We start from the raw sequence: 27,932 nt of genomic DNA, 5'->3' as shown, positions 1-27,932 counted from the left end.
AGCCCTTAAGTGGACATTGTAGGTGAGTTCCCACACTTTTTTTCCAGGACTTGACCCCTGATATGGACCCTTCCTTAGTCAAGTCCTACAGACCGATATCTCTGCTGAATGTGGATCTGAACTAAAATATACTCCAAAATTCTCACTAAGAGACTAAAGGGATTGATAAAGGGTCTTATTAACAAAGAACAAACAAGATTTATACCCAAGAGATCCATTTTTGAAAATACTCATAGAATATTTGCAGGGGTGCAAATTGGGGAGGCTTAAATATACAGTCCTATGTTTACATGAGAAAGATGGAGAGTTGAGCTTACCCAATTTTAAGTTGTATTTTATTGCTAGAATTCTCACAGGCACCAATAGTTCACTACTGTTTAAAATGTACACATTATAACTATATCGATATCTTCTCCTTATTGGAGTCAGGTTACCCTAATATGATAAATGGGAAGGGATTCACATTTATGGAGATTTTTAGTAAAGCATGTTTATGGTTAAAAAAAACTTACTCAGGGTTGATAGTTCACTTCATTGTACACCTATATGGAACAATTAGAATCTGAAAGAGTCTGATAAGATTGGGCAAGAAGGGTTTTGTAAAAGAAGGGGTTTGATTTGTATAAATAATTTATATAAAGACGCTGTTATGAGAGAATCTGTTATGAGAGAATATAGTGAGTTGCAGAAGGAATTTAAATTAGGGATAGAGCACAATCTGTGGTTGATACAGTTGGCACAGGCGGATAACGCAATTGCTAACCGAAACATATTACAAGTCATGGAAAACACTTTTATTGACTGCTTTATTAAGGGGGGAACAGTGGATAAGTGCATGGTCTATATTTAAAAAATCCCTTAAGGGAGTGGTAGGTAGGGAGGGAAGTAATAGAGTTAAAAAGAAGAGGGAAAGAGTAGGAATATAATTAGAAACGGATCAGTGTATAGAAGCATTTAAAAATATTAATAAGGTTATAACTAACACAAACTTTTGAATAATTCAATACGTGTGTTTACGTGATCTGCATTTCATGCCCAAGAAGCTAATAAGGTTTAAATACAGGTATGGCTCTATATGCCCGAGATGCAACTTAGAGGATGCCAACTTCTATCATATGATATGGGCATGTCAAGTAATCCAGAGATATTGGGAGAAAATATTTGCTGAGCTAGAGAAGAAAATTATCATAATAGACGCAGGGACACTCACATTCCAGGAAGCAATCCTGGGTTCGAATACACTCAACTTTACAGTGGGCATTTTGCAGAACAAGTTATTCTTGAGCACTAAAGTTATTATCTTGAGGAACTGGTTCTCAGAAAAAGAACCAAGCTTTGAAGCATGGGTAAACTTGGTTAAGAAAATTAAAAGATACAAAATCATAGAGGGGAGAAGTTCTAGAAGGAAACTACTTCGGCAGAAAAAACCTTGGAAAAATGGTCTAGTTGATCTTTTCCTTTTTTTTCTTTTCTTTTTTGTTTAAGTTTTTTTCCATCCTGTGGGGGAAGGGAGGGACTAGGGGAGGAGTTGGGATTATAATTATTTAACACATTGTGTGTATGGAATATTTATGTTGCGATCAATTAAAAATAAAAAAATTTCCACCCACAATTACTTATTTTTTGTTGCACTGTACATTTTATGGTAAAATGAAAGGTATCAATACAAAGTACAATTGGTAGCATTAAGAAAACAAACCCTTATATGGGTCTGTGAATAAAATAGTTATGCCTCTTAAAAGGCGAAGAGAAAAAGCAAAAATGCTAAATTTAATTTGATTGTGTCCTTAAAGGGCTACTCCGCCCTAGACAGCTGGACTACAGCCATCACGCCCCTCCCATAGCCATAAATGAATGGGGCGTGACATCAGGACCATGGCCTCCCGAGGTCAGTATTCTGCTGGTTGGAGATCACAAAGGGTCCCAGCGGCTAGACCCCTGTTCAATCAGATATCTAATCCCTTATACTTTGAATAGGGGATAAGATGTCTTGGGGTGGAGTACTCCTTTAAGGCCAAAATGGGCCATGTCCTTAAATGTTAAAATTAAATTCATGCCCATCTGACTCATTTCCTATATTGTCAGACAAACTATAAACTATCTTGAGAACAGAAGGTCATATCAAGAAACTGTTAAAAAGTGTTTGATCAGGGCAAACTATTCTGTTTAATGACACTAAAATCTAATCTTTTGGGCGGTTTACCACAGGTCCTCACAAATGAGTGCAAAGCCAGAAATGGATTTGAAAAAAGAAGAAGTCTCAGTCTTTCCTTTATACATGTGCTTCTTTTATTATCTGTTCCTGGCTTTGCATTTAATATTTGCAATTTAAAACCTGAACTTGTGAACACACCCTAAAATGCTCATTGAACGAGAGTTTTTGTGCTAGATTGCCACTTGTATCGGGCATTGGTCTGCCCATATAAAAAGACCAGAAGTCAATCAGATCAATCATGGCTACTGTGAGCATGTCAATGTTGCCCAAAGCAAGCAGGCAAAAAAAAAGATGCAACACATTTCACGAACACCAAAGTCACACTGCAAATGTGTTTACATTATGCCAAAGGTATAGATTTAGTATACACACCTGTTAAAGTCTACAGGAACATAGGCGCTAGAGATGGGCAAATAAAAATAAAAAATTCGATCAGGCCGATTCGCCGAATTTTCAGAAAAAATTTGGTTTGATAGGAATATATTTGCGGCAAATCTCTATTAAAAACGGCTATTTAAGGGCTACAGAGAGCCTCAATAGGGGTGTAGAACACTTAGCTATGTCCTAGCACGCATAGGGAGTGTGCTTTATTCAGTATGACATGCAAATTACAGGCATCACTATCAGAATCACTATCACTTCCTTGCCCCATGTCCTCACATGTGTAGCCACCATTTTAGCCCCCCGCCCGCACAAAATTTAGTGAATTAAGTGATTTGTTACCATGAAGTGTGAGGGAATTCGTGTTTGTTCAGAATCAAATTTTTCATGAAATTCGGAAGGAATTCCACTTTGCCAGCTTTGATTCGCCCATCTCTTATAGGAGCATATGTATTGAGAAAATGTATTTGCTTACATGCTGATAATTCAACACAAACATGATGTGAATTGTGCCCCTGCTATGCTTATATCTGTGTCTGAACGCAGAACAAGAATTTTCCAGCAAATTTTATAATGTTGTATGAAAAAACTAACACTACACACAGTACAATATTTAATGTCAAAACAATGGACGCTCACGCATAACCCAATGAGCCTGAGTTTAGGTTAATGTGGTCTGCTTGGCACCATTGGTGTCTGTCATATGACAGACTCAGCATTACATCACAGTCTATAAACTATCACATAACCTATCACACTATATCAACTAAAACCATTAAACAGATGTAAACCCTAGAGGTGTTAAAGGGGTTGTGAGCTGCCCTGACTTTCGGAGCTCCGCTCACAGCGTCCGGAAGTTAATTGCTCCGAACGCTGTGTGCGGGCTTCCGTGTTCGTGGCCGCCGGGCGTGACGTCACGCCCGGCCCCTCGTGACGTCTCGCCCGCCCCCTCGTGACGTCATGCCTGCCCCCTCTACCAAAGTCTATGGGAAGGGGGTGTGACAGCGGTTGCGCCCCCTTCCCATAGACTTTCGTAGAGGGGGCGGGCGAGACGTCACGAGGGGGCGGGCGAGACATCACGAGTGGCCGGGCGTGACGTCACGCCCGGCGGCCGCGAACACGGAAGCCCACACACAGCGTTCGGAGTAATGAACTTCCGGACGCTGTGAGCGGAGCTCCGAAAGTCAGGGCAGCGCGCAACCCCTTTAAAGAGCAGGTTATTAGGATGTATCCATATAATGCACTAGTATTATATGACAGATAATAACCCGTAAAGAATATGGTTATTTTTGTCGCGATACAGAAATGTTATTTATTTTTTAATATTTGGTCTCACTAAGGCACATTTACTCCTGCAAATAGGTCACAATTTACATGTAAATCTGGAACATTTTATTCTGAGAGCAATAACATTTATCTGTTTTACTTCACTCTGCTGTCTCAGGCTTTTTTTATGTTTTAAGATCTTTAAGACTTTTCATGGCTATATATATATATATATATATATATATATATATATACTGGATACATTAATATATGAAACATGTAAATATGTAATAATTTCTCTCTCTCTCTATCTTGATATAGATTATTAGATTTAGATTGTTAAAATATTTTAATGTATTTTATCCTGTACATAAGCTTTAGGCAGGTGTGGAAAAAACGCTGCAAAGTATGAATGATTTAAATAAATATAAAAGTTTTAATTTTGTCAGCAAAATGTAAAGTGAATGAACAGAAGAGAATAAATGAAATCAATATTTGGTGTGACCTCCCTTTGCATAACAACAACATTAATTCTTCTCGGTGCACTTGCACACAGATTTTAGAAGTTGTTCCACACATCTTAAAGAACTAAGCACAGATCTGTATGTGTAGGCTTCTTTAGATTCTTCTGGATCTTCATGTAATCCCTGACAAACTCTGTGATATTGAGAACAGGGCTCTATGGGAGCCATTTCTTCAATTTTATGACTCTTCTTTACACTGAGAATCATTGACTATATCTTTGGGGTTATTTTCCTGCTTCAGAATTACATTTTGGAGCCAATCCGATGCCTCCCTGATGGAAGGAATCTAATTTTTCAGATTTCTTTTCCACACTTGATTTAAGCTTTTGTCCAGTACTGTATGATTACATTTAACCAAGGTTGGCAACCATCCAAAAATGAACAGATAGTAAAAATAGGAGACTTCTACTACATTCATTTCCAGGTTCCTATTGTTTCAGTCAAAATATTAGTTGTACTTCATTTTGGAAAGATCTCCAGCAAAAATAAAGACTAACAAGGAGTGGGCACAAATACACTTAGCAACCAACATTGTTGTAGGTATGAAACATCTACCACCCCCTCTGTCCATTATCGGTTATATCATCTTTTTATGGAAGTGATAAAATGTACCTTTCTTGGAAACAAAAGTATCTTGCACTCTGAAATGCTCAGCAGAATAAATATTTAACAGTTTCCTGAATGCTCAGATCATGGTGGACATCATAGGACCATACGATGACTTCTAGAAGTCACATTGACTATACTCACCAGAACACCAGAACCCAAGAGTCCACCAAGATAAAAGACTTCTGTTGTGATATGATCATTCTTCTCTGCAACTTTTCCAGCTGGGAAAAAAAGCAAAATGTTTGCCAAAACAGACAGAATAGCGAGAGGGATTAGGGTAATACCCAAGCACTTTGCACATTTTCCTGAGCACATCTTCAAAATACAAGTTGGTAATCAGCTCCTCAACTGGTTCAGTGTTGGCCGATGAAAATTCAATGTAACGTAATCCCTGGGAGGTAGTGCTATTGTCAGTGGTTTTACGGTGACCTCCCAATTTATATGGTGCATATCCCATGAATAAAACTCTATGACATAATGTTCAAGGTAATAATTTGTCATGACAACTAATAACCCGGTTAATATTCTACTCAAACACACAGGACACTGGCACTGGAGTTCCTTGTTCACAAGATAAATATATGATAATGTTATCTCCAGAGCTCAATTGTAATGCTAGTGCTGATTCAACAAAGACATCATTTTGGAATTGATTGACGGACGGATGTATGAAAAGGCTTGTAAACATTTCACAAATTCTTAAGTGAAACTTTAGTACCTCGATAAAAATATAAAAACAGTATAGAAACTGAGAAAAACTAAAGGAAACAGTAATGTCTTTTTTAGAAAAAAAAATACTCCAATTATTATAGCTGGGTCCTTACACGTTCACAAATAGTTTACCAAAATGTTGGTAGCCAACATCTGTTTTTTAAACAATACAGGCAAATGTGACTGCATGACTGGAGACTTACCAAGCATTTTTGATTTTGGTCCCTGGAAATCATCATCACCAGACAGTTTGTATTAAAATGTTAGATTTATTGTAAAGAGATAGCAGTTCTGAGTCCAGCAATATATTCTTTTTTACTTTTGTCTTTATTTCCTACTTTATTTCATTAAGCCTTTATTTCCTACTTTATAATATCAAAATTCATGTTTTAATAATTTTCTAAAGCAACCCACTAAGATTGATGAATTCAAGTGAATTTGAAAAAATATTATTGAATTTCATCCAACAGAATGGCATACAAAGGTTGGCCACAGTTCTTAGTTATTTGTCAACCGAATGATTTATTAATTTCATCTAGCCCATAAATACTTTAGTGATGAACATTTTGTATCTCCTAATCATTAGCTACATTGGTAATTTAATAGGAATCTGTCAGCTCTATTTGGAAAAGGGAGTTACTCCTAAGGGGATATTCCAATTCCCACCCAACACTTGGAATGCAGGCACAGCCTTTGGATCAAACAATGGGTTCTCTTTTGTAAAAACAGATATGTGCTGTTTCTGAAGGCTGGACTTAAGTAAGGATACTGAAGAGTGAGTATCCTTGAGATATTTCCCAGACGTGAAGATAAGGTAATTAAAGAATGAAGGGAGATTATAACCAGCCAATAAATCGTAAATGTGAACAGATCATCATATAAAGTCACCAGCAGAGCAGCCTCACTCCAACATACTTTAGAATTCAATATACAGAAAATGATGGCATACAGACCAACCATGGAATCTCCCTGTCTCAGGGGCTGCAGAGGAAGTACAGCTAGGTTCTTCAAAACTTTCTGGAACCTAGCCAGGAAAACATGCAATGATGATACAACTCTGACACTTCGCTCCATTTAGGTCAATGACCAGGCAACAGCTTTCCAAGGGAGACACATGATCATGTTGGCCATTTTGGCACAATCTGAGCATAATTGCCAGGAACACAATGCAAAGTGTACACTGGTTGAAAAAAAAAAAAAACAACAGGCCTTATGTTCCCTGTCATAATAAAAACAAGGTATAGGAGGAGGAAGAATAGTTGCAGTGGTGGAAACACAGAGTGAGGAGTTACATTGATCATTTCTTGCCAAAGGGAACTTTTTAGAACAAGTTCATAAAAGGCAACAAGGTAGAAATGGCAGCAAGGATGGAATCCATCGCTAGGTAATATTGTTACAAGTAACATATGGATTGTGCAAAGTTAATTAATTAGCCATTATCTGTGTTTTTCTTGAAAGGATATGCAATAAATAAATAAATAAATTAAATAATTAATAAAATGGTGCTATTGTTTTTCCTACTTTTACTATGGAGTAAAACATATTATCCCTAATTTGCATGTTGGTACAAAATTAGTGATGCCAAATAGGTAAAGGTTTTCTTTCTTTATGTTACAGTACTTTTGCACAATAAAAATACATTTTACGGAAAGTGTCATGTTTGTGTTGCTACATCCCAAAAGCTTTTTTTGAGGTGCATAGAATTTGTTTACTGAATTGTCTTCGGGGGTAGTGGGAAAAAAAAACAGCAATTCTACACTAGTTTTAAGTTTCTTTTAAAATGTTTAGCATTTTTCATAATGCAAATTATTAAAGTGATATTCTGACAGGATTGGTGGTAATTGCGAGGTTGTAGGGGGCTCGAGCACTGGGCTCGAGCACTGAGTGTCACTCCAGTTTCTTTGTTTTTAATCAAAATGGGGTTGGCACGGTTTATGGAATTAATTAAAGTTGTAGTTCCCTTTAGTGTTTTATTGCTCTGTCTGTTATGATTGAGACACAATCATATATTTATAATTTCTATATTTATACATTTTTACTGTGAACTCCATTTGCCTCATTTTGACACACTGGGAATACCCACTCAGCAAATCAGTAACCGATATGGGTCATTGCTGTGGACATTTCCTTCGTCCGGTAGTAGAATCTTTTATTTTCATATAGCCCTTAAGGACACAGCCTATTTTGGCCTTAAGAACACAGACAATATCATTTTTTGCATTTTGGTGTATGCATTGCACTGATCAAAGCTATCCTACATTTGTGATTATGCGCCAGCCCAGCAAGGAAAGAGTTAACTTACACTGCTGGGCATATAGTGTTTATAGTATATAGCTGTATATAGTGTATACAGAAGAGGACATCCACTTACCTCTCTCACTCCTGTCACTGCCGGTGTGAGGTGTAAAACTGTGTCATATGCAATTTTGCGTTGGCCCCTCATCTCATCTGTCCAGAAATTTCCAAACATACAGCGAGGGGAGGGGGAAGGTGGAGCTGTGCAGGACGCAGTTCTGCACCTCCCTCAGCCCTGTACAGACTTCCCTCCTCGCCCCTCCCTCAGGAGGAAGGACGTAGATTCTGACAGCCCCGCTCCTGGACGTAGATTTTGTCAGCTGTGAAAATCTACATTCAGGGGAAGCCCTCTCCTCCTGAGGGAGGTGCACAGCCCCGCTCATACAGCCCCCTGGATGTAGATTTTCACAGCTGTCAAAATCTACATCCAGGATTGGGGGAGGGAGGTGCAGAACTGGGGATGATTTCCATAAGTTTTTTTGGGGAAATGCAGGTTTGCATGGGCTTAGCTAAGGCAGAGCAGGGGCAGAGAGGAGGTACATATAGTATAACTCCCTTCTCGCAGCCCATGCAAACCTACGTTCAGAGAACGCAGGCGGTGCTGAGAAGGGGAGATGAGGAGGGAGTCATATGTACCTCCTATCTCCCCCTGCTCTGCCTTAGCTCTGCCCGTGCAAACCTGCGTTGTCTGAAGGCAGGTGAAGCAGAAGGAGGGGAGATGAGGGAGGCATGTATGTCGTCTCTCCCTCTGCTCTGTCTTCGCTCTGCCCTCCCCCCAGCTCTAGCTTCGGAAATCTTCGGAGAGCTGAGGGGAGGAGCAAAAGCAATTTTGCATGGGGCGCAAGTTTGCACCTCACACCAGGTCTGTGTAGCTCTCTCTGCCCCTAGTGATGACATCATTAGGGGGTGGAGCTACAGACGGGAGCCAGGCTGTTAAGTGTGAGGCTCTGTTCACATTGTACGTTTTGTATAATGTGAATAGACCCTTCTGCCAGTGTCTTCCCAGACAGGGAAACTCCAGCTTTTGCTAAACTACAACTCCCAGCATGCCCAGACAGCCAAAGGCTGGAGTTATAGTTTTGCAATAATTGGAGGCTCTCTATTTGGGAAGACATTGCACTATGGGTGCTCTCCCCAGTGTAGAGCACCAAAAATGTCCCAACATTTTTTGTGTTTCTTTTTTCTTCTAGTTTCAGATCTGTAAATGCAGAGGATTACGGTGGATTCGGTGGACTAGTGCGGATTAACTTGATTTTTTTTTCTTTTAATAAAATGGCTAACGAGGGCTGTGGGGGAGTGCTTTTTAAAATAAAATAATTTTTCCAATGTGTTGTGTTTAAAAAAAATAAATTTAATCTATTACTAAGCCTGGGCTTAGTGTTAGCCCCCAAAACAGCTAGCGCTAACCTCCAATTATTTCTGCGGTACCCACCGCCACAGGGGGAAACCTATGCATTTTTTAACCACATAAATAAATAATTAAATAAAAAGAAACGCATAGAGTTCTCCGTATTTTTTTTCTGAGCCAGAAATCAACCAAACAGCAACAGTCTGATGTTACCAGGGTGGGAAAGAATATTGTTACTGGCCCTCCCAAGCCTAAATGCCCCCCCCCCACCCCACCTACCTACCACCCCCCCACCTGCCTACCCCAATAAAGCCTGACAGTGCCATCATATAGGTAACCCCCCCCCCCCCCCACCAGGCCCCTCATACCTAACCACCCCACCCACGTTCCTACCTAATTACTACATCCTTAAAGGGGTATCTCAGGTTAGGAAAATGTATCCTTTATCCAAAGAATAGGGGATAAAAGTTTAATTGGGTAAAAGGTTGAGGGTTGTGGGACACATTTTCCTTACCCGCAGTACCCTTTAGGGCCTAACCCAATGTTTCCCAACCCAGGTGTCTCCAGCTGTTGCAAAACTACAACTCCCAGCATGCCTGGACAGCCTTTGGCTGTCCAGACATGCTGGGAGTTGTAGTTTGCAACAGCTGGAGGCACCCTGGTTGGGAAAACCCCTTAAAGTAGATGTGTCCAGATCTTTTTTCAGCCATTATGCCCTGGCTGATATGATATAAAACAAACTGGACTTACCTGGCCTCGCTCTTTTGGTGTCCCAGCATCGCCACTCCAGTCCTCTGCTGCTGTCTTCCTCCTGGTTGCCCATGGTCACTGCATCAAACTGCAGCTCAGCTAATCACCAGCCTAGGGCAGCAATAGGCTGAGCGACAGTGTGATGCATTGAACCCTGGCACTGGTCTTCATCCTGGTGCTGAGGCTTTATGCATCACATTGTCACTTTACTTATTACCAAACTTGGCGGCACATCGCTGTGACCAGTGATTAGCTGTGACATGTTGACCAGGGGCAACCAGGAAGGAAACTGCAGCAGAGGACTGGAGCGGTGATACCGAGGCACCAAGGAAGCTATGACAGGTGAGTGCCGTTTGTTTTTTTTAGATTCTGGCAGCCCAGGCATAATGGAAGAAAAGTATTTTGAGCCACCACTTGTACTTTGTAATGACATCACTCATTGTACCACAAAATCTACAGTGAAACAAAAAAATAAATAAATAAAATTATATATATATATATATATATATATATATATATATATATATATGTAAATTATTTGAAGGGAGAAAAAAAACACTTTTTGGTAAAAAAAATATAACACCTTATCTTTATTCTATAGATCCATATGATTACAACACTACCCAATTTATATTGGTTTTGTTCTATTTTACTACTTTTAAAAAATTACAACTTTTTGTATGAAAACCAGTGTGCCTAAAATTGTCCTCTTCTGACCCCTATTTTTTTTTTTATCATATTTTATTGAGATTTTAATTTAAAGTACATTTCAAGTATTACATATCAACATACAAACATACAACCTACTAACTAGAGGGAAAAGGGGGGAACGGGAGGGCACAATTACTCATTCTCATTTACTTACCAAACTGATCCAAACAAACCAGCGTACTCACATTCGCACCTGTTTTCATACTCCCTTCTGTCCCATTCTCTCTCATTTCCAAATATATTCTATATCAGTAACATGTTTGAAAGCATCACTTTAAACTGCTCTAAACCGCTCTTATCTCTATTATTTCCTTTACCCAATTATCCCATATTCTTAATTTCGTATCTAATAACATTTTATCCAGTCTTAGCCTTTCCATTATGCATACATGGCTTAATGAATTTGGGATTTCTGTTATATTAGGGACGTTCGAAGACTTGCAATTTTTTGCTATTGCTGATCGTACTACAGAGAGTAAATGAAAGATTATTATTTTATCTTTATATTGGAGTTCCTCCAGACCAATGTTTAGGAGGGCGATCTCTGGGCCCCATCCTATTTGTTTCCCTAAAATTCTATTCGACAAATTGCTAACTTTTTCCCAAAGTTGTTGTATCAATTGGCAGTTCCACCAGATATGTATAAGTGTCCCCTGTTCCTGCCTGCATCTCCAGCATATTCCCCGTTCTCGTTTTGGTATATTTTTGCCAGACGGGTTGGGGTAAGGTACCAACGGTACATATGTTTTCAAGAGCTTTCCAAGTGTGACACACAATGTGTCAGGCTAGATGGCAAAGTATATAATTTATATAGCTAGATCTTTTTCCCACTTTGCCTGGAACTTAGGTCTGTTGTCCTGTAGGATGGATATGCTAGCTGAATATGCTTTCAAAATAGCACCTTTACCCCCTTAGATAGGAAAAAATACCTTTCGAACGTTGTTTTTTTTTCGTTTTTTGTAATTCTTCTTTATGTGGTGCCAAGAGGTGGCGAATCTGCAAATATTTATAGAAATCATGTGGGGGCAATGTATATTTTTGCGAGATGTGTTCAAATGTTAATAAATGACCCTTATTGCATATATGTCCTATAGTTATGATTCCCTTTTTAATCCAAAGCGAAAGATCTATATCTGGCAGTAAGTTATGTATAGATATTGTTGGGATATTATCATACCTGTTATTGTTTATTATATTTTTAGGTCTCCATACTTACTTTGGCTGTTGGGCTCATGGTTGGTATTGTTTTTTTTATTAATCATGATTTGGCATAAGACTGTGTTTAGAGATATTGAACTTGTTAAGTATGCTTCTATACTTATCAGTTTTGCTGTGGTGTCATCGTGCCACCATCTTTGTACCTGAGTTAGATGGTCTGCGTAATAATAGTCCCTGATGTTTGGGCATCCTAGGCCTCCCTGGCTTATATTTCTATATAATATTTCGGAAGAGATTCTGGCAGTACTATTTTTCCAAATATATTTTAAAAGTATGGCTTGCAATTTTTTAATAGAAGCCAGAGGAATCTTAAGGGGGAGGTTACGGAACAAATACAATATTTTGGGTAATAATACCATCTTAACAACTCCTATCCGCCCCACCCAAGAAATAGGCAGTTTAGAATTTTTTTTTATATCTGCGTGAAGTTTAGTACTCAGTAGCTTTATGTTAGTAGTCACTGACTGTTTTGGAGAAGCAGTTAATTTTATGCCTAGATATGTAAGCGATTCTTCTGCCCATGTGAAGGGGAACTTGGTGATCAATTCAGCTCTTGTGGTCATATCAAAAAACAGCGGTAGAACTGTTGACTTTGATATGTTTAATTTATAATAACTTATTTTAGAAAATTGATCTAATATGGACATTAAGGGGGCTAATGAGTGGCTGGGTTCAGAAATTGATAGGAGAATGTCATCTGCAAAGAGTCCTATCTTGTGAGTGGTGGTGTCTGCTTTTATACCCTTAATTTCTAGACACTCTCGGATTGTTTGTGCCAGGGGTTCTATTATCAAGACGAAAAGGATAGACGACAAGGGGCATCCCTGCCGAGTACAGTTTGAGATGTAAAAAGGATTTTGACCCCCCCCCCAATGCACACCCTGGCGTAAGGGCAGGAATACAGGGCCAAAATGGCAGAGATTAATTTAGTTGGTATCTTGAATTTTCTAGGACCTGCTCCATATACCCCCAGTGTACCCGATCGAATGTCTTCTCCGCATCCAGGGATAGGAGCAGAGAAGGCACTCGATCGGCCACTGCCTTTGCGATGACATTTAAAAAGCGTCTAGTCCCATCAAGGGTTTACCTCCCTTGGACAAAACCCACTTGGTCTGAGTCTATTAGGTCCTGGAGCACCTTCTTTGTTTATATTGCTAGTGTTGAGTATATGGTTGAATAGGTCTACTAGATGTGGAAGTAATGTTTTAATATGTGTTTTGTAAAATTCATTGATTATACCGTCTTGGCCCGGTGCTTTAGAAGCTTTCAGTTGCTGTACACATTTTTCCACTTCTGCTGTAAAAGGAGAGGTTATAGCACTACTTCTCTCCTCAGATAAAATTGGTAGAGATACTTTATTTAAGAAGGCATTTATTGTCTTTATAGAAGGCTGGGGTACCTCTTTATTGTCTTTTAAATTGTGCAATTCCTGATAGTAGTTTGCAAAGCCATTCGCTATGCTCTGAGGGTCTTGTGCCCTTTCTCCTGATGATAAATCTAAGTATTGTATTTTATTCTGGGGGTTTCTTAATTTAAGTTGTCGAGCGAACAAGGAGCCCGGCCTATTTAATTTCATATTTTTAATAGCCAAGTCGAATTTATATAGATCTAAATTGTGAAGTTCTGCCGTAATGGCTGATATAGATGATGCTGTTTCCGAGGTATAGTTTATTTTATTCTGCCTATGTAGGGCTGCAAATTTTTTTGGGAGTTCAAATTTTTTTATATTGAGTGTGTTTCCTATGGTGTGCTGTCTGTGCTATAAGCTGCCCTCGCAGCAAGGCTTTAACCCCTTAAGACGCAGGACGTAAATGTACGTCCTGGTGATGTGGTACTTAACGCACCAGGGCATACATTTACGTCCTGAGCATAACCTCGGGCATCGGAGCGATACCGGCATCATGCGCGGCAGGTCCCGGCTGTGGATCGCAGCCAGGGACCCGCCGGTAATGGCGGACACCCGCGATCAATACAGATCACGGCATCTGCAGCATCGCGATCACTTAACAGGATGATCGGATCGCCCGCAGCGCTGCCGCGGCGATCCGATCATCCTGCACGGCAGATGGAGGTCCCCTGGCTCCGCTGTCTTCCGGGAGTCTTCTGCTCTGATCTGCCTTCCCGCAGACCAGAGCAGAAGATGACCGATAACCCTGATCAGTGCTGTGTCCTATACATAGCACTGAACAGGATTAGCAATCGAATGGTTGTTATAAATAGTCCCCTATGGGGACTATAAGAGTGTAAAAATAAAAGTAAAAAAAGTAAAAAAAAGTAAAAAAAAATGTGAAAACCCCCCTCCCCCAATAAAAACGTAAATTGTCCCATTTTCCCTCTTTTACCCCCAAAAGTGTAAAAAAAATATTTTATATACATATTTGGTATCGCCGCGTGCATAAATATTCGTACTATTAAAATAAAATGTAAATGATCCCGTACGGTGAACGGCGTGAACGTAAAAAAATAAAAAAGTCCAAAATAGCTGCTTTTTTTATAACATTTTATTCCAAAAAAAAATTTATAAAAAATGTAATAAAAGTTTTGTATAAGCAAATATAATATTAATAAAAAAGTACAGATCACGGTGCAAAAAATGAGCCCTCATACCGCCGCTTATACGGAAAAATGAAAAAGTTATAGGTCTTCAAAATAGGGGGATTTTAAACGTACTAATTTGGTTAAAAAGTTTGCGATTATTCTTAAGCGCAACAGTAATAGAAAAGTGTATAATCATGGGTATCATTTTAATCGTATTGATCCAGAGAATAAAAAACACATGTCATTTTTACCATAAATTGTACGGCGTGAAAACAAAACCTTCCAAAATTTGCAAAATTGCGGTTTTCTTTTTAATTTCCCCACACAAATAGTATTCTTTTGGTTGTGCCATACATTTTATGGTAAAGTGAGTGATGGCATTACAACGGACAACTGGTTGCGCAAAAAACAAGCCCTCATACTAGTCTGTGGATGAAAATATAAAAGATTTATGATTTTTTGAAGGGAAGGAGGAAAAAACGAAAGCGTAAAAATAAAATTGTCTGAGTCCTTAAGGTCCAAATGGGCTGAGTCCTTAAGGGGTTAAAGGCACACCATAGGGTTGACTCTGTAGATACTGATCCTTTATTGATCTAAATAAGATGAGATTCAAGGAGTTAATTGCTCCTTTAGCTCAAAATTTCTAATAATATGAGAATTGGCACGCCACTGGCGTTGTGCTGGTACTCCAAGGGAATCTCTGATTGTCAGTACCACGGGTGCGTGGTCCGACCATGATATAGTTTTAATTTCAGATGATATTGATGCCTTCAACAGTGGGTTAGTTACGAGGAAGTAATCTATTGGGCTATAAGTTTTGTGGGGGGGCTGAGAAAAAGGTATAATCGGACTCTGTAGGATATTGCACCCTCCATATGTCATAGAGATTAAAGTGTTCGTGCTACTGCTGTTGGTTCTGTGTGTTGTGTCTTGGAGGTAGAATCAATTGATGGCCATATAATATAGTTGAAATCTCCCATGGCAACCACTTTTTCATGGGGAGAAAAAGCCGCTTTACTTAAAACTTTACGCTGGCAACACCACCTCCCACGTCACTCTCCTCATCACTCCTTGCCTGCCTAGCGGAGGAAATGACAGATGTCTCCTCCACTTCTTGGCTGGACAGAATCTAGGCCCTTGAGACTTTAATAGGAACAAAATAGTACACCACTTAGATGTACGTATGTGGTATGTACTTTAGAGGGCAGACAAGTGTGCTACAGTACACTTAGAAAAGTATTTGTGTACAACACCAGTCGGTGAGTACTTTTGCCTGGCCTTTTCCAGTATCTAGACCCTTGAGACTTTAACAGGAACAAAATAGTACACCACTTAGATGTACATATGTGCTAGCATTTATGAGGGGAGAAAAATGTGCTACAGTACGCTTAAAAAGTATTTGTGTATAACACCAGCCGGTGAGTACTTTTTCCTGGCTTTTCACAGCATCTAGGACCCAGAAACTTTAACAGGAACAAAATAGTACTCCACTTAGATGTACGTATGTGGTATGCACTTATGAGGGCAGAAAAATGTGCTACAGTACGTTTTAAAAAGTATTTGTGTACAACACCAGCCCGTGAGTACTTTTTCCTGGCCTTTCACAGGAACAAAATAGTACACCACTGAGATGTAAGTATGTGCTATGCACTTATGAGGGGAGAAAAATGCGCTATAGTACGCTTAAAAAAGTATTTGTGTATAATACCAGCCGGTGAGTACTTTTTCCTGGACTTTCACAGAATCTAGACCCTTGAGACTTTAACAGGAACAAAATAGTACACCACTGAGATGTACATATGTGATATGCACTTATGAGGGCAGAAAAATGCGCTACAGTACGCTTAAAAAAATATTTGTGCACAACACCAGCAGTACACACCAGTGCTGCTGGCCACAGTAGATGTGTACTACACCCAAAATTGCACTCTCTCAATCTCACTCCCTTCCCTATCAGTGCTTCTAGGCAGGATTTGTGCTTGAGCTGAATCGCTGCTGTTCTTCTGTGCAACACACTGATCTCTCTAATAGAATGCTGTAGACAGTGACTGGGAGGTAAATTGCTGCATTAAGAATGTTTTCAGTGAAAAACACTCTGCTCTCTGTCCCTCTCTCAGTGCAGCAGAACGCTGACTTGACTAGGAGGTGAATCGCTGCTGGAAAAATCTTTTCTGTGCAACACACAGCACTGTCTGTTTCTATCTATCTCTCTGCAGTGTAAGGCTGAAGTGACTGGCCGCAATATGGCTAGCGATTATAAAGGGCTGTGACATTACAGGGGTGACCGGCTGCTGATAGGCTGCATCCTCCATGTGATTCAGGGTCATCCCACCTACCCTTGCTCCCGCCTTCCCAGGATTTCTTGCCCCATGTCCTCACATGTGGATCCGCCATTTTAGATGCCCTGGAGCCTGGGCCACACTAAATGGAGTTTAATTAAGTGATTCACGCGATAGAATCGCCGCAATATTCGCATTTGTTGCGAACTGAATTTTTCCTGAAATTCATAACGAATTTGGATTTGTCAGATTTGATTCGCCCATCCCTAGTGTTGACCACTGTCCGTGCGGTGGATGAATCCGTGCACTGGGCAAGAGATTGTGGGGTCCCAGCTGTCGGACCCCCTGTGACCAGTCACTTATCATTTATCCTGTGGAGAGGGGATAAGTGGTTCTATGTAAATAGAATTTGATAAAATCACACACAAACATTTGCAGTACATAAAAATACTGTAAATCCTTAGGCTTTGTTCATACTTCGGACATTCCTGAGACTGCGGGCACAAGCATAATGCTAGGACCACACAGGAATGCGCTGTCTCATAGACGGCTGTGCGAAGTCTGCAGAAAGCATGAACAGGTTCATTTTTTTCTGCGGACATGGAATTCTGAATTTCTGTGCTGGAAACATCTGGCACATAAACTCCGCCATGTGCACAGCACAGCAGAATTCCTCTGAATTCAACTGGACTCTGCTGCAGTAGAATCTCTGTGCCAAATTCTGCATTGGAATACTGCAATGCCGTGGTGTGAACATAGCTGTAAACTCTTCTGCCCTATCTGATACTGGGCTGTTGCACGGAATTCTGCACAAAAATTCTGCATGAATTTAAAGCCAATACAGTTTAATGGGATTCTGCTATCCCTTCAACAATATTACATCGTCATATCTATGCAACAATTTTTCAAATTTTTTACAAAACAGTAAAGACATCAAAAAGAAACATAGGTAAAGAATGTACTGCAGGCTCCAAGTCCACATGTCATGGGCTTCCGTACACCAAGTTCCGTAGCATGGATAGTCAGTTTTCTTGATGGTAATCCCATTCACAAAGCATAATTTCTGCTGCGGGAAGTCCATTGAATTGAATTGGCTATAAATTCACGCAGATTTTTCATGCAGAATTCTGTGCAGAAATTCTGCCATCCTAAGAGCTCGTTCACTCGAGCAGAGTTTGAAAAGGGCAGGGTCTCCAAGCACTACCTGCAGCAGATTTTTTTAAATCTACGGCAGACCCTACTGTGAGTTTGAAAAGAAATCTGCTCGTGTGGACGAGCCCTTAGGCTGGGATCACACAGCTGAAAATGTGGAGAATCCGGCGGGAACTAGGGCCGCTCAGAAATACGCATCTCCGATCGGAATCCGCAAAATTTCTGCGGACGCCGAAATCGGGATTTCTGAGGCAGAAACATCTGCTGCGGAAATGTGCACAGTGCAGCAGAATCCCTTTAAAATCAATGGGACTGTTCTGCAGTGGAATGTCTGTGCGAAATTCTGCATCGCCATTCCGTCGCGTGAACATAGCCTTAAAAGAGTACTCTGGCTCGCACTTTTTTCCTTTTATCCCATCCGGGCTGCAAAATAAAAGAAAACACACTTTCTCTTACCTGCCAATGAACCCCCGAAGCTCCGGTACAGGTGTTTGGTCCCCGGGCTGATTCTTCTTACTTCCTGTTAGCCCGGCACGTCACACGGAGCTTCAGCCTGTCACCGGCCGAGGCGGGACATCGCTGCGGCCGGTGATAGGCTGAAGCTCTGTGTGACGTGCCGGGCTAACAGGAAGTAAGAAGAATACAGCCCGGGGACTGAACACCTGTACCGGAGCTCCTGGGGCTCGTTGGCAGGTAAGAGAAAGTGTGTTTTCTTTTATTTTGCAGCCTGGACGGGATAAAAGGAAAAATGTACGCGCCGGAGTACTCCTTTAATCCACTGAACATTCCAAAGCATTTTTTTAAATCACAGCTTCATGTCCTCTAGTGAAACCAAATAAAGATACACGGGCGGGGAGGGGGATTTATTAAGTCTTATAGAACTGGAACAGTGGAGAAGTTGCCTATAGCAACCAATCAAATAAATGTTTTAAAAAGTTTTAAACAACCCCTGTAAAATTGAAGTGTGACCATTTTGTTGCTTTGGGCAACTGACAAATTTTGATAAAGTTTGATACATCTCCCCACACCGTGACAAAGTTTATTTCCTAAAAAAGTCTATTCAAAAACAAATCTTTTTTTCTATAAAATGTGTTTTATTGTTTAACGATGTACGCCCTCCGGCTTTCCGGTCACCGCCGTGCACAGGCCCCCTCATAACGGTAATCGCTCTGATTCTGACCGGTGTATCAGAGCTTTTCCAGGCCAATTGGGTCTGCGGTGATCCAGAAAAATGCAGTGATCGGTGCTGTCTGAGACAGCACCAATCACTGTGAAGTGTAGGAGTGAGCCGCTCCTTCATCTACATCTGCGATTGGTTGGTTGGGACCAACCGACGAATCGCAGCTGGGGGCAGGGGGATTTGAAGTCCCGCATCCCCACTCCGCTAGTCCAAGCAGAAAGGGGGCACATGTGCGCCACCACTTATCTCAAGATGCCTGCGACGATGGAGGTGCGGGCAGTGCTGGTGAGTGACCAGCATGCCCTGCTCATCAACATCTGGTCCTCCAGAAGTTGAAGAACTACAACTTCACGCATGCCTTGACTCTCTGGGCATGCTGCGAGTTGTAGATTTGAAACATCTGTAGGGGCACAGTTTGGAGACCACAACACAGTAGTCTTCGAACTGTTCCCCTCAAGTCTTTGCGAAACTACAACTCCCAGCATGCAAAGACTGTGCATGCTGGGAGTTGTAGTTTTGCAACAGCTGAAGACACACTGGTGGAGAAACACTGAGTAAGTCTGTTACCTAACTTAGGGTTTCCCCACCAGTGTGCCTCCAGCTGTGGAAAAACTACCGGCATGTACGGTGCGGACAGTAAGTGCATGCTGGGAGTTGTAGTTTTGCAAAGGCTGGAGGTTTATATTCCCTCATCTGATCCACCACGTTAATGTATGTCATGAGCCGGAAAGGGGTTAAAACCCACACCTCAGGCCTATTTGTGTCAGAAAAAGTGATCTATGTATAAATAAGATTTTAAGAACCACATTTTGGGCCTGCATACATTGGCATAATCCACACCCATGTACAGCACCGCACCACTCTCTGCTAGCTGCAGCCCTGAAGTTCCCAGTGAGTTCAATAGGAGCTTCCGTGCAGAACCAAAAGATAATGGGGGATATTTATCAAAACTTGTGCAGAGGAAGACTGGTGTAGTTGCCCATAGCAACCAATCAGATTTCATCTTTCATTTTTCACAGGCCTCTTTAAAAGTGAAAGAAGCCATCTGATTGGTTTCCATGGGCAACTGCACCACTTTTCCTCTACACAGGTTTTGATAAATTACCCTCAATAGGAGCAGGATTTCAAAATCTACCACCACATGTTTTTTGCTGCAAATATCAGCATGGTTTCTATAGTAACAACCTGCCCCTATTTCCCATGTGAACATGCCCTTACCTTGCTGGTATTGTAATCTACTGCAGATTTTTTGTGTGAATTTCTGTATGAAATCTCTAGTGAATCATTCTAGAGAGTATTTTCCCCTCAAAGTAAAGTATTGTAAAGTTTTCCTGCACCATGTACAGTGGTCCCTCAACATACGATGGTAATCCGTTCCAAACGGACCATCGTTTGTTGAAACCATCGTATGTTGATGGATCCGTGCAATGTAAAGTATAGGACAGTGGTCTACAACCTGCGGACCTCCAGATGTTGCAAAACTACAACACCCAGCATGCCCGGACAGCCGTTGGCTGTCCGGGCATGCTGGGTGTTGTAGTTTTGCAACATCTGGAGGTCCGCAGGTTGCAGACCACTGTTAGAGAAAGTTGTACTCACCTGTCCCCACTGCTCCGGACCGTCACCGCTGCCCGGGATGTCACCGTCCATCTCTGTTGCCACGTCCACGAGGTGTCCCCGACACTCCGGCAAGGCCTCTGCTTCCCCCGCAACCGCGCTCTCCGTCACCACCATCACGTCGCTACGCACGCCGCTCCTATTGGATGACGGGACGGCGTGCGCAGCGACGTGATGACGTCGATGGAGAGCGCCGACGATGCAGAGGATCCCGAAGAGGACGCGCCAGAGCCCCGAGGACAGGTGTGTGACCATCACTGGAGCTCACGGGGCACCGTGAACAGCTATCCAGCGACAGCTGAAGCAGTCTGCGCTGCCGGCTAGCCGTTTATGCGATGGCCCCGACATAAAAAAGCATCGTATGTTGATGCTGCCTTCAATATGCGATGGCCTCTGAGAGGCCATCGTATGTGGAGGGGTCACTATACTAGTATACAATGGGGGAGATTTATCAAAACCTGTGCAAAGGAAAAGTTGTACAGTTGCCCATAGCAACCAATCAGATCGTTTCTTTAATTTTTTTTAGAGGCCTTTTACAAAAATGCAAGGAAGCAATCTGATTGGTTGTAACTGGTTAACTTTTCCTCTGCAGAGGTTTTGATACATTTCCTCCGTTGTGTGTATCAGATGTATGGAGACTACATAGCCCTGAGTGCTCTCCCCCACACAGCAGACTCCTCTGGATCCACTGATCACATGTTATTTATAAGGGATCTAGAAGAACTTCCTGTCTCCAGCAGCTGCAGCCTCTGAAGAATCAAAGTTCACTATACAGCACATGTGACCTGTACACAACACCACTCCGGTAAGTAGCCCCGACTCCACAGTACATGTAGCAGAGCTGAGTGTGTGGCCGGTCATGAGCATGTACAGAACTAAGTGCCTGATAGATGATGTTCATGTAGCAGGGCTGAGTGTGTGACCGGTCATGTACATATAGCAGCGTGTGATGATTGCTGATGTATATGTAACAAAGCTGAGTGCATGAGGGATCATTTATGTACAGAGCTAAGTGTGTGATGGGTCATGTTCATGTAGCAGAGCTCAGTGCGCGACAGGCCATGTACATTGTAGCAGAAGGCTGTGGCCTTTCAGTATTTAGGGTCACGTGTCAGCAGGAGGAACCCCTGAAGCCCCCAGACTCCTCACTCCTAACATCGCTCCTCCAGGATCTGCCGGGAGTAGTAACATCACCATGTGATCAGTGGGTGGGGGGAGTGGGAATCATGTGACCAGGGACATTAGAAAGGAGTCATTCTGCAGGAGGCGTATGTGTGCTGAGGTCACATGGCCAGAACGTCAAACACAGAACAGTTTTTACAAGAACCTAAAAAAACAACTAAGCACACTCTTAGCTCTGCTACATGTACATGAGCCATCACACGCTCAGCACTGCTACATGCATGTGACCTGCCATATACCCAGTTCTTTACATGTACATGACCCATCACACGCTCAGCTCTGCTACATGCATGTGACCTGCCATATACCCAGTTCTGTACATGTACATGAGCCATCACACGCTCAGCTATGCTACATGTATGTGACCTGCCATATACCCAGTTCTGTACATGTACATGAGCCATCACACGCTCAGCTATGCTACATGTATGTGACCTGCCATATACCCAGTTCTGTACATGTACATGACCCATCACACGCTCAGCTCTGCTACATGTATGTGACCTGCCATATACCCAGTTCTGTACATGTACATGACCCATCACACGCTCAGCTCTGCTACATGTATGTGACCTGCCATATACCCAGTTCTGTACATGTACATGAGCCATCACACGCTCAGCTCTGCTACATGCATGTGACCTGCCATATACCCAGTTCTGTACATGAGCCATCACACGCTCAGCTCTGCTACATGTATGTGACCTGCCATATACCCAGTTCTGTACATGTACATGACCCATCACACGCTCAGCTCTGCTACATGTATGTGACCTGCCATATACCCAGTTCTGTACATGTAGATGAGCCATCACACGCTCAGCTCTGCTACATGCATGTGACCTGCCATATACCCAGTTCTGTACATGTACATGAGCCATCACACGCTCAGCTCTGCTACATGTATGTGACCTGCCATATACCCAGTTCTGTACATGTACATGAGCCATCACACGCTCAGCTCTGCTACATGTATGTGACCTGCCATATACCCAGTTCTGTACATGTACATGACCCATCACACGCTCAGCTCTGCTACATGCATGTGACCTGCCATATACCCAGTTCTGTACATGTACATGATCCGTCATGCACCCAGCTCTGCTACATGTATATGACCTATAACACACTCCTCTCTGTACATGTACATAAGCGGTCATGACCTCAGCTCTGCTAAATCTGCATGACCTGTCACACACTTAGCTCTGCTACATGTACATGACCTGTCACATACTCAGCTCTGCTACATTTACATGATCTGTAACACACTCATCTTTGTACATGTACATAAGTGGTAACGCACTCAGCTCTACTACATGTACAAGGCTTTTCACACACTTAGCTTTGCCACATATAAATGACTTGTCACATACTCACCTCTGTACATGTCATGCATTTAGCTTTACCACCCCCCAATGTTATACACTGCCCCCCTATGTGTTATTATTCGCTGCCCCCCGTAAGTGTATACAGCCACTATTATTATTTACCATACAGTGACAGCTGTGATCACATGATCAGAAGTGACTTGCGTAAGACTTTTTGATGGCTCCACAAGACCAGCTCAGAGCGCGCTTATAGCCACAACGTTACAGTATTTCCTCGACGGGGAATAAAAGGGGCCACTTCATAAGGGAGCAAAAAGCTGTACCAAATGGCAGCTGATGTGTAGCCACATATGGGTCTCAACTGACTGCAGTTTTATTTAGATACTTCACCAGTACGATGGAAAAACAAGCAAAACCATAGATGGCAATCCATTTTAGAGTGGATTCTGTTTAACCCCTTAAGGACCAAGGGTTTTTCAGTTTTTGCACTGTAATTTTTTCCTCATCACCTTCTAAAAATCATAACACTTTCAATTTTGCACCTACAGACTCATATGGGGGCTTATTTTTTGCGCCACCAATTGTACTTTGTAATGACATCAATCATTTCACCACAAATATAACTTTATTATTTTCGGTTTACGCGGTAGGATGAGGCCTCATTTTTTGCGCCACAATCTGAAGTTTTTATAGGTACTATGATTGTTTTTCATCACTTTTTATACATTTTTTTAGGGTATGCAAAGTGACCAAAACTATGCAATTTTGGACTTTGGATTTTTTTTTTTACATGTACGCTATTGACCGTGCAGTTTAATTAACCTTATATTTTTATAGTTCGGACATTTATGCACGTGGCGATACCACATACGTTTATTTTTATTATGTTTATATATTTTTATATGGAATTTGGGAAAAGGGGGATGATTTGAACTTTTAATAAGGAAGGGGTTAATGTGTGTGTTTTTAAACTTTTTTTTTTTACACTTTTAGCCCACTTAGAAGACTTTTAGGAGGAATCCTTTGATTCCTCATACAGATCAATGTGGTTCCATAGAACTACATTGATCTGTGTGCTCTGTGCTTGATGATAAAGCCTGGTCCTGCAAGGCTTTATCAGTGCGAGAGCGGGGACCAGCAAGGAAGGAGAAGTAAACCCTCTGGCTACCTCAGAAGTGGATTGCCTCCCGCGATCACGCGGGGGGGGGGGGGGGAGTGAGGTAGGGGGAGGGTTGGCAATCCACCCCACTGACCACCAGGGAGCAGTTAAAGGTACCTTTAGACGCCGCTGTCAGCTTTGACAGCGGCGATCTAAAGGGTTAATAGTCGGCCACGGCGATCGCTGCATGTCAGCTATCAACGCTGGCCCTCAGCTACAAGAATCAGCTGGAGGCCGGCCGGTATGGTGCGGGCTCGAGTCGGGAGCCCATGCATACCTGCTTAACGGCACATGGTCGAGTATACACGTCCATGGTCGTTAAAGGGGTGGTGCGCTGCCCTGCCTTTCGGAGCTCCGCTCGCAGCGTCCGGAAGTTCATTATTCCGAACGCTGTGTGCGGGCATCCGTGTCCGGAGCTCCGAAAGGCAGGGCAGCGCACAACCCCTTTAAGGGTCAAATGCTATGTTCCCATGGCAGAATCTCGTGGAAAAATTCTGCTAGGAAATTCAGCAAAAATTTACTTCATATTGAGGGAGATTTCTCAAAACCTGTGTAGAGGAAGAGTGGAGCGGTTGCCTATGGTAACCAATCAGATTGCTTCTTTCATTTTTCAAAGGCCTTTTTTTTTTAAAAGAAAGAAGCGATCTGATTGGTTGCTATGGGCAACTGCACCAATCTTCTATACATGTTTGGATAAATCTCCTCCATTGTGTTCAAGGGGGATTCCACTGTCCCATTCACACAGCTGAATTTCCACAGCAGAAATTCTACTTTCCGTATTGTGCAAAAACATTGAATATATCTTTAAAATTTTCAGTATTCCTGGTGAAATCCCATTGAATTCAATTTGAATGTAGGCAGACTTATGTGTATTGAGCTCAGGTTTTTGATAATTTCCATATATGTGTCATGAATAAATGTTCTTAGAATCACTCATTCATTCAATAAGGTGTCACAGTTATTACCACATGAATGAGTAAGGGTATGTTCACACAGCGGAATATCTGTGTGGATTTCCGCCTGAATATTCTGCATGGACATTCCGCTGTGCAGATGAGATCGGGAGAAGTCCACAGAGCGGCCGTGACTTGATGCATGTGAGCAAGCAGTGTGCAGCAGCAGCGCGCTATGATGACGGAACGGGAGTAGAGCAATGACGTAATCGGCTGGGAGCGTAGTATTGGTCGGCATAATCATATGAATGTGTTGCTGAGGGTATGTAGAAGACTTGCACTGATGGGTCCGGGAGGATACTCCGTGGTTCGGGAATTGAGAATTGGTCAAGGTAACAGGAAATGATGATGACATCACTAAGACCTATGTTATAATAGGATGTGAATACATTGGGGGAGATTTATCAAAACCTGTGCAGAGGAAAAGTTACCCAGTTGCAACCAATCGGATTGCTTCTTTAATTTTGCAGAGGCCTTGTTAATAATGAAAGAAGTGATCTGATTGGTTTCTATCTTCAACTGGGAACTTTTCCTCTGCACAGTTTTTGATAAATCTTCCCCATCTATATACTTATGTTACCGCTGCGTTATGAATGAAAAGCATTCTAGCAGCCGCCGCCGGCCCGATGCTGCTGATAGAAATACTTTTAATTCATAGCGCAGCGCCGGCATATGTATAAAGAAGCGCTGTGGGGGGAAGATAACGCTATATGTCTGCACCCCCCAGGTCTTCTATATACATATACCCCTGCAGCGCTATGAATGAGAAGTATTTCTATTTGCAGCGCATAGTGCCAGCAGATGTCTGCCCCCCCTCCCCTGCAGCGCTATATATCTTGCCCCCCACAGCGCTTTTAATATACATATGGCCCCCTGCTACTCCCAATGTTCATTTTTAAATCTCCCGATGAGAGCCCTGAATGGCTCCTCAGCACCGGCCATTTTGGGCTCCCCGCAGGGAATTTAAAAATGAAAGTTAAAACACACGATACATCGCAGGGTTGCGGAGCATGCCATCCGTTCCCCTGCTTAATAACTTCTGATTGCATCGGGTCTCAGAAGTGAAACCCGGTGCGATCAATCCCTCAGCCCCTGTACTACAACCCCCATCATGGGACAGACTCTGTTCCATGATGGGGGTAGTAGTACAAACACTAATGTAGCCTCCCCAGCTGTCTGCAGACTCCCACAGCCGGGGAATTACTACTCCCATCATGAAAACAAGTCTGTTCCATGATGGGAGTAGTAGTAGTACTGCAGGAGTCTGCTGATCTGACCTCTTCTGAGCATGCTCAGAAGTAATAACGGATATTATAAACTGGGTGCAAACGGATGACATAAAGGCTAATAAAAAAATCCCATAGACTTGAATGGGATTGTTTAACGTCCGTTTAACATGGGTTTTCTGATGGACGTTTGTAACTTATGAATTTTTATAGTGTGAAAGCAGCCTTAAAGGGGCTTTGGTTTGATCATTTATGAGGGCACTGTGTGTGACATTGTGCCGCTGGCATTAGTAGGGGCTATTTGCCGGAGCTTGCTCTGGCAGATTATTTTAAAAAGTACCTGTCACCAAATAAACTGTTCTAAACTAACTTAGGCTATGGTCCCTAACTACTCCTAACACCCCTTAAAAAAAAATTCAGAGCTTTAAAAAAAAAGCTGTGTATCTTACTTTTCTTCTTGCTCACATAGTGCAATTTCCCAGCAGGAGAAAGTGGGCATTTCCCAGCATGCATGACATCACTGAAGTCTGCTGGGGGACCACTTCCGCCCTCACATGGTTGTAGTGCTGTGATAAGTAGAAGACCTCAGGCTCTGTGCATGTTTCAGTCTGTGTTGCAATCAGTGAGGCTCTCCTGCAGCTTTCAGTCTGTGCAGCTTTCTGTGAGAATCTGTGGAGCTTTCACTTTCTGTGCAGCTGTCAATCATCCTCAGTTTATTCTCTTGCCACTTCCTGAGTTTATTCTCTTGCCAGGCCTGGAGGAGACCAAACTCACTGTATTAACTGTGGCAGGGAACAGAGCCACCTAGTGGCTGTTTTTTTTATATATACTGTAACATTTTAAACATATTTATGTTGATTATTTTAAAAGCAAGTGAATGGGAAAGTGTCTGCTAATTACACAACGAGGCCTGGAGGGGTTAATGGCGGACATCCGTGCGATCAAGGATGTCGGCCATTACGGACGGGTCCCCAGCTGCTACTAGCAGCCGGAATCTGCCGTGTATGACGCGAGCACCGCTAAGATGCTCGTGGTCATACACAGGACTAAAAAGAACGTCCTGATGCAGGAAGTCCCGCCAAACCAGGACGTACATTTACATCCGTGGTCGTTAAGGGGTTAAGTGCATAGTTAATGACAGCATTGATCACTTAAAAACGTATATACAGTACAGATCAAAAGTTTGGACACACCTTCTCATTCAGAGTTTTCTTTATTTTCATTAATATGACAATTGTAGATTCACACTGAAGGCATCAAAACTATGAATTATCACATATGGAATTATAG

At 42.0% G+C, this 27,932-nt stretch overlaps 2 protein-coding genes across 5 annotated transcripts in view; one reads left to right on the top strand and one right to left on the bottom strand.

Annotated features, from left to right (window-relative positions):
- Positions 1-21,293, bottom strand: part of LOC130361627 (transmembrane 4 L6 family member 4-like) — a 33,350-nt gene extending 12,057 nt beyond the window's left edge. The window contains exon 1 of one of the 2 annotated variants that reach the window (XM_056564860.1): positions 20,777-21,293. In XM_056564860.1, coding sequence (XP_056420835.1) covers positions 20,777-21,049 — 273 coding nt within the window. In that variant the 5' untranslated portion in view covers positions 21,050-21,293. Of the gene's footprint in view, positions 1-5,136; positions 5,689-20,776 lie in introns of those variants that run through there. The other variant, XM_056564862.1, reaches the window with a different exon arrangement.
- The window catches only part of LOC130361626 (glutathione hydrolase-like YwrD proenzyme), a 115,806-nt gene continuing 107,312 nt past the window's right edge, over positions 19,439-27,932 (top strand). Inside the window, exon 1 of one of the 3 annotated variants that reach the window (XM_056564859.1) lies at positions 19,439-19,462. The gene's annotated coding sequence lies outside the window, so the exon portion shown is untranslated. Of the gene's footprint in view, positions 19,463-20,285; positions 20,403-21,419; positions 21,600-27,932 lie in introns of those variants that run through there. The other 2 variants (XM_056564858.1, XM_056564857.1) reach the window with 2 other exon arrangements.

Source organism: Hyla sarda, chromosome 3, assembly GCF_029499605.1.
Source record: "Hyla sarda isolate aHylSar1 chromosome 3, aHylSar1.hap1, whole genome shotgun sequence".
NCBI classification, from domain to species: Eukaryota; Metazoa; Chordata; class Amphibia; order Anura; family Hylidae; genus Hyla; species Hyla sarda.
The sequence above is the reverse complement of the archived record's forward strand: the minus strand, read 5'-3'. Positions and strand labels throughout refer to the sequence as shown.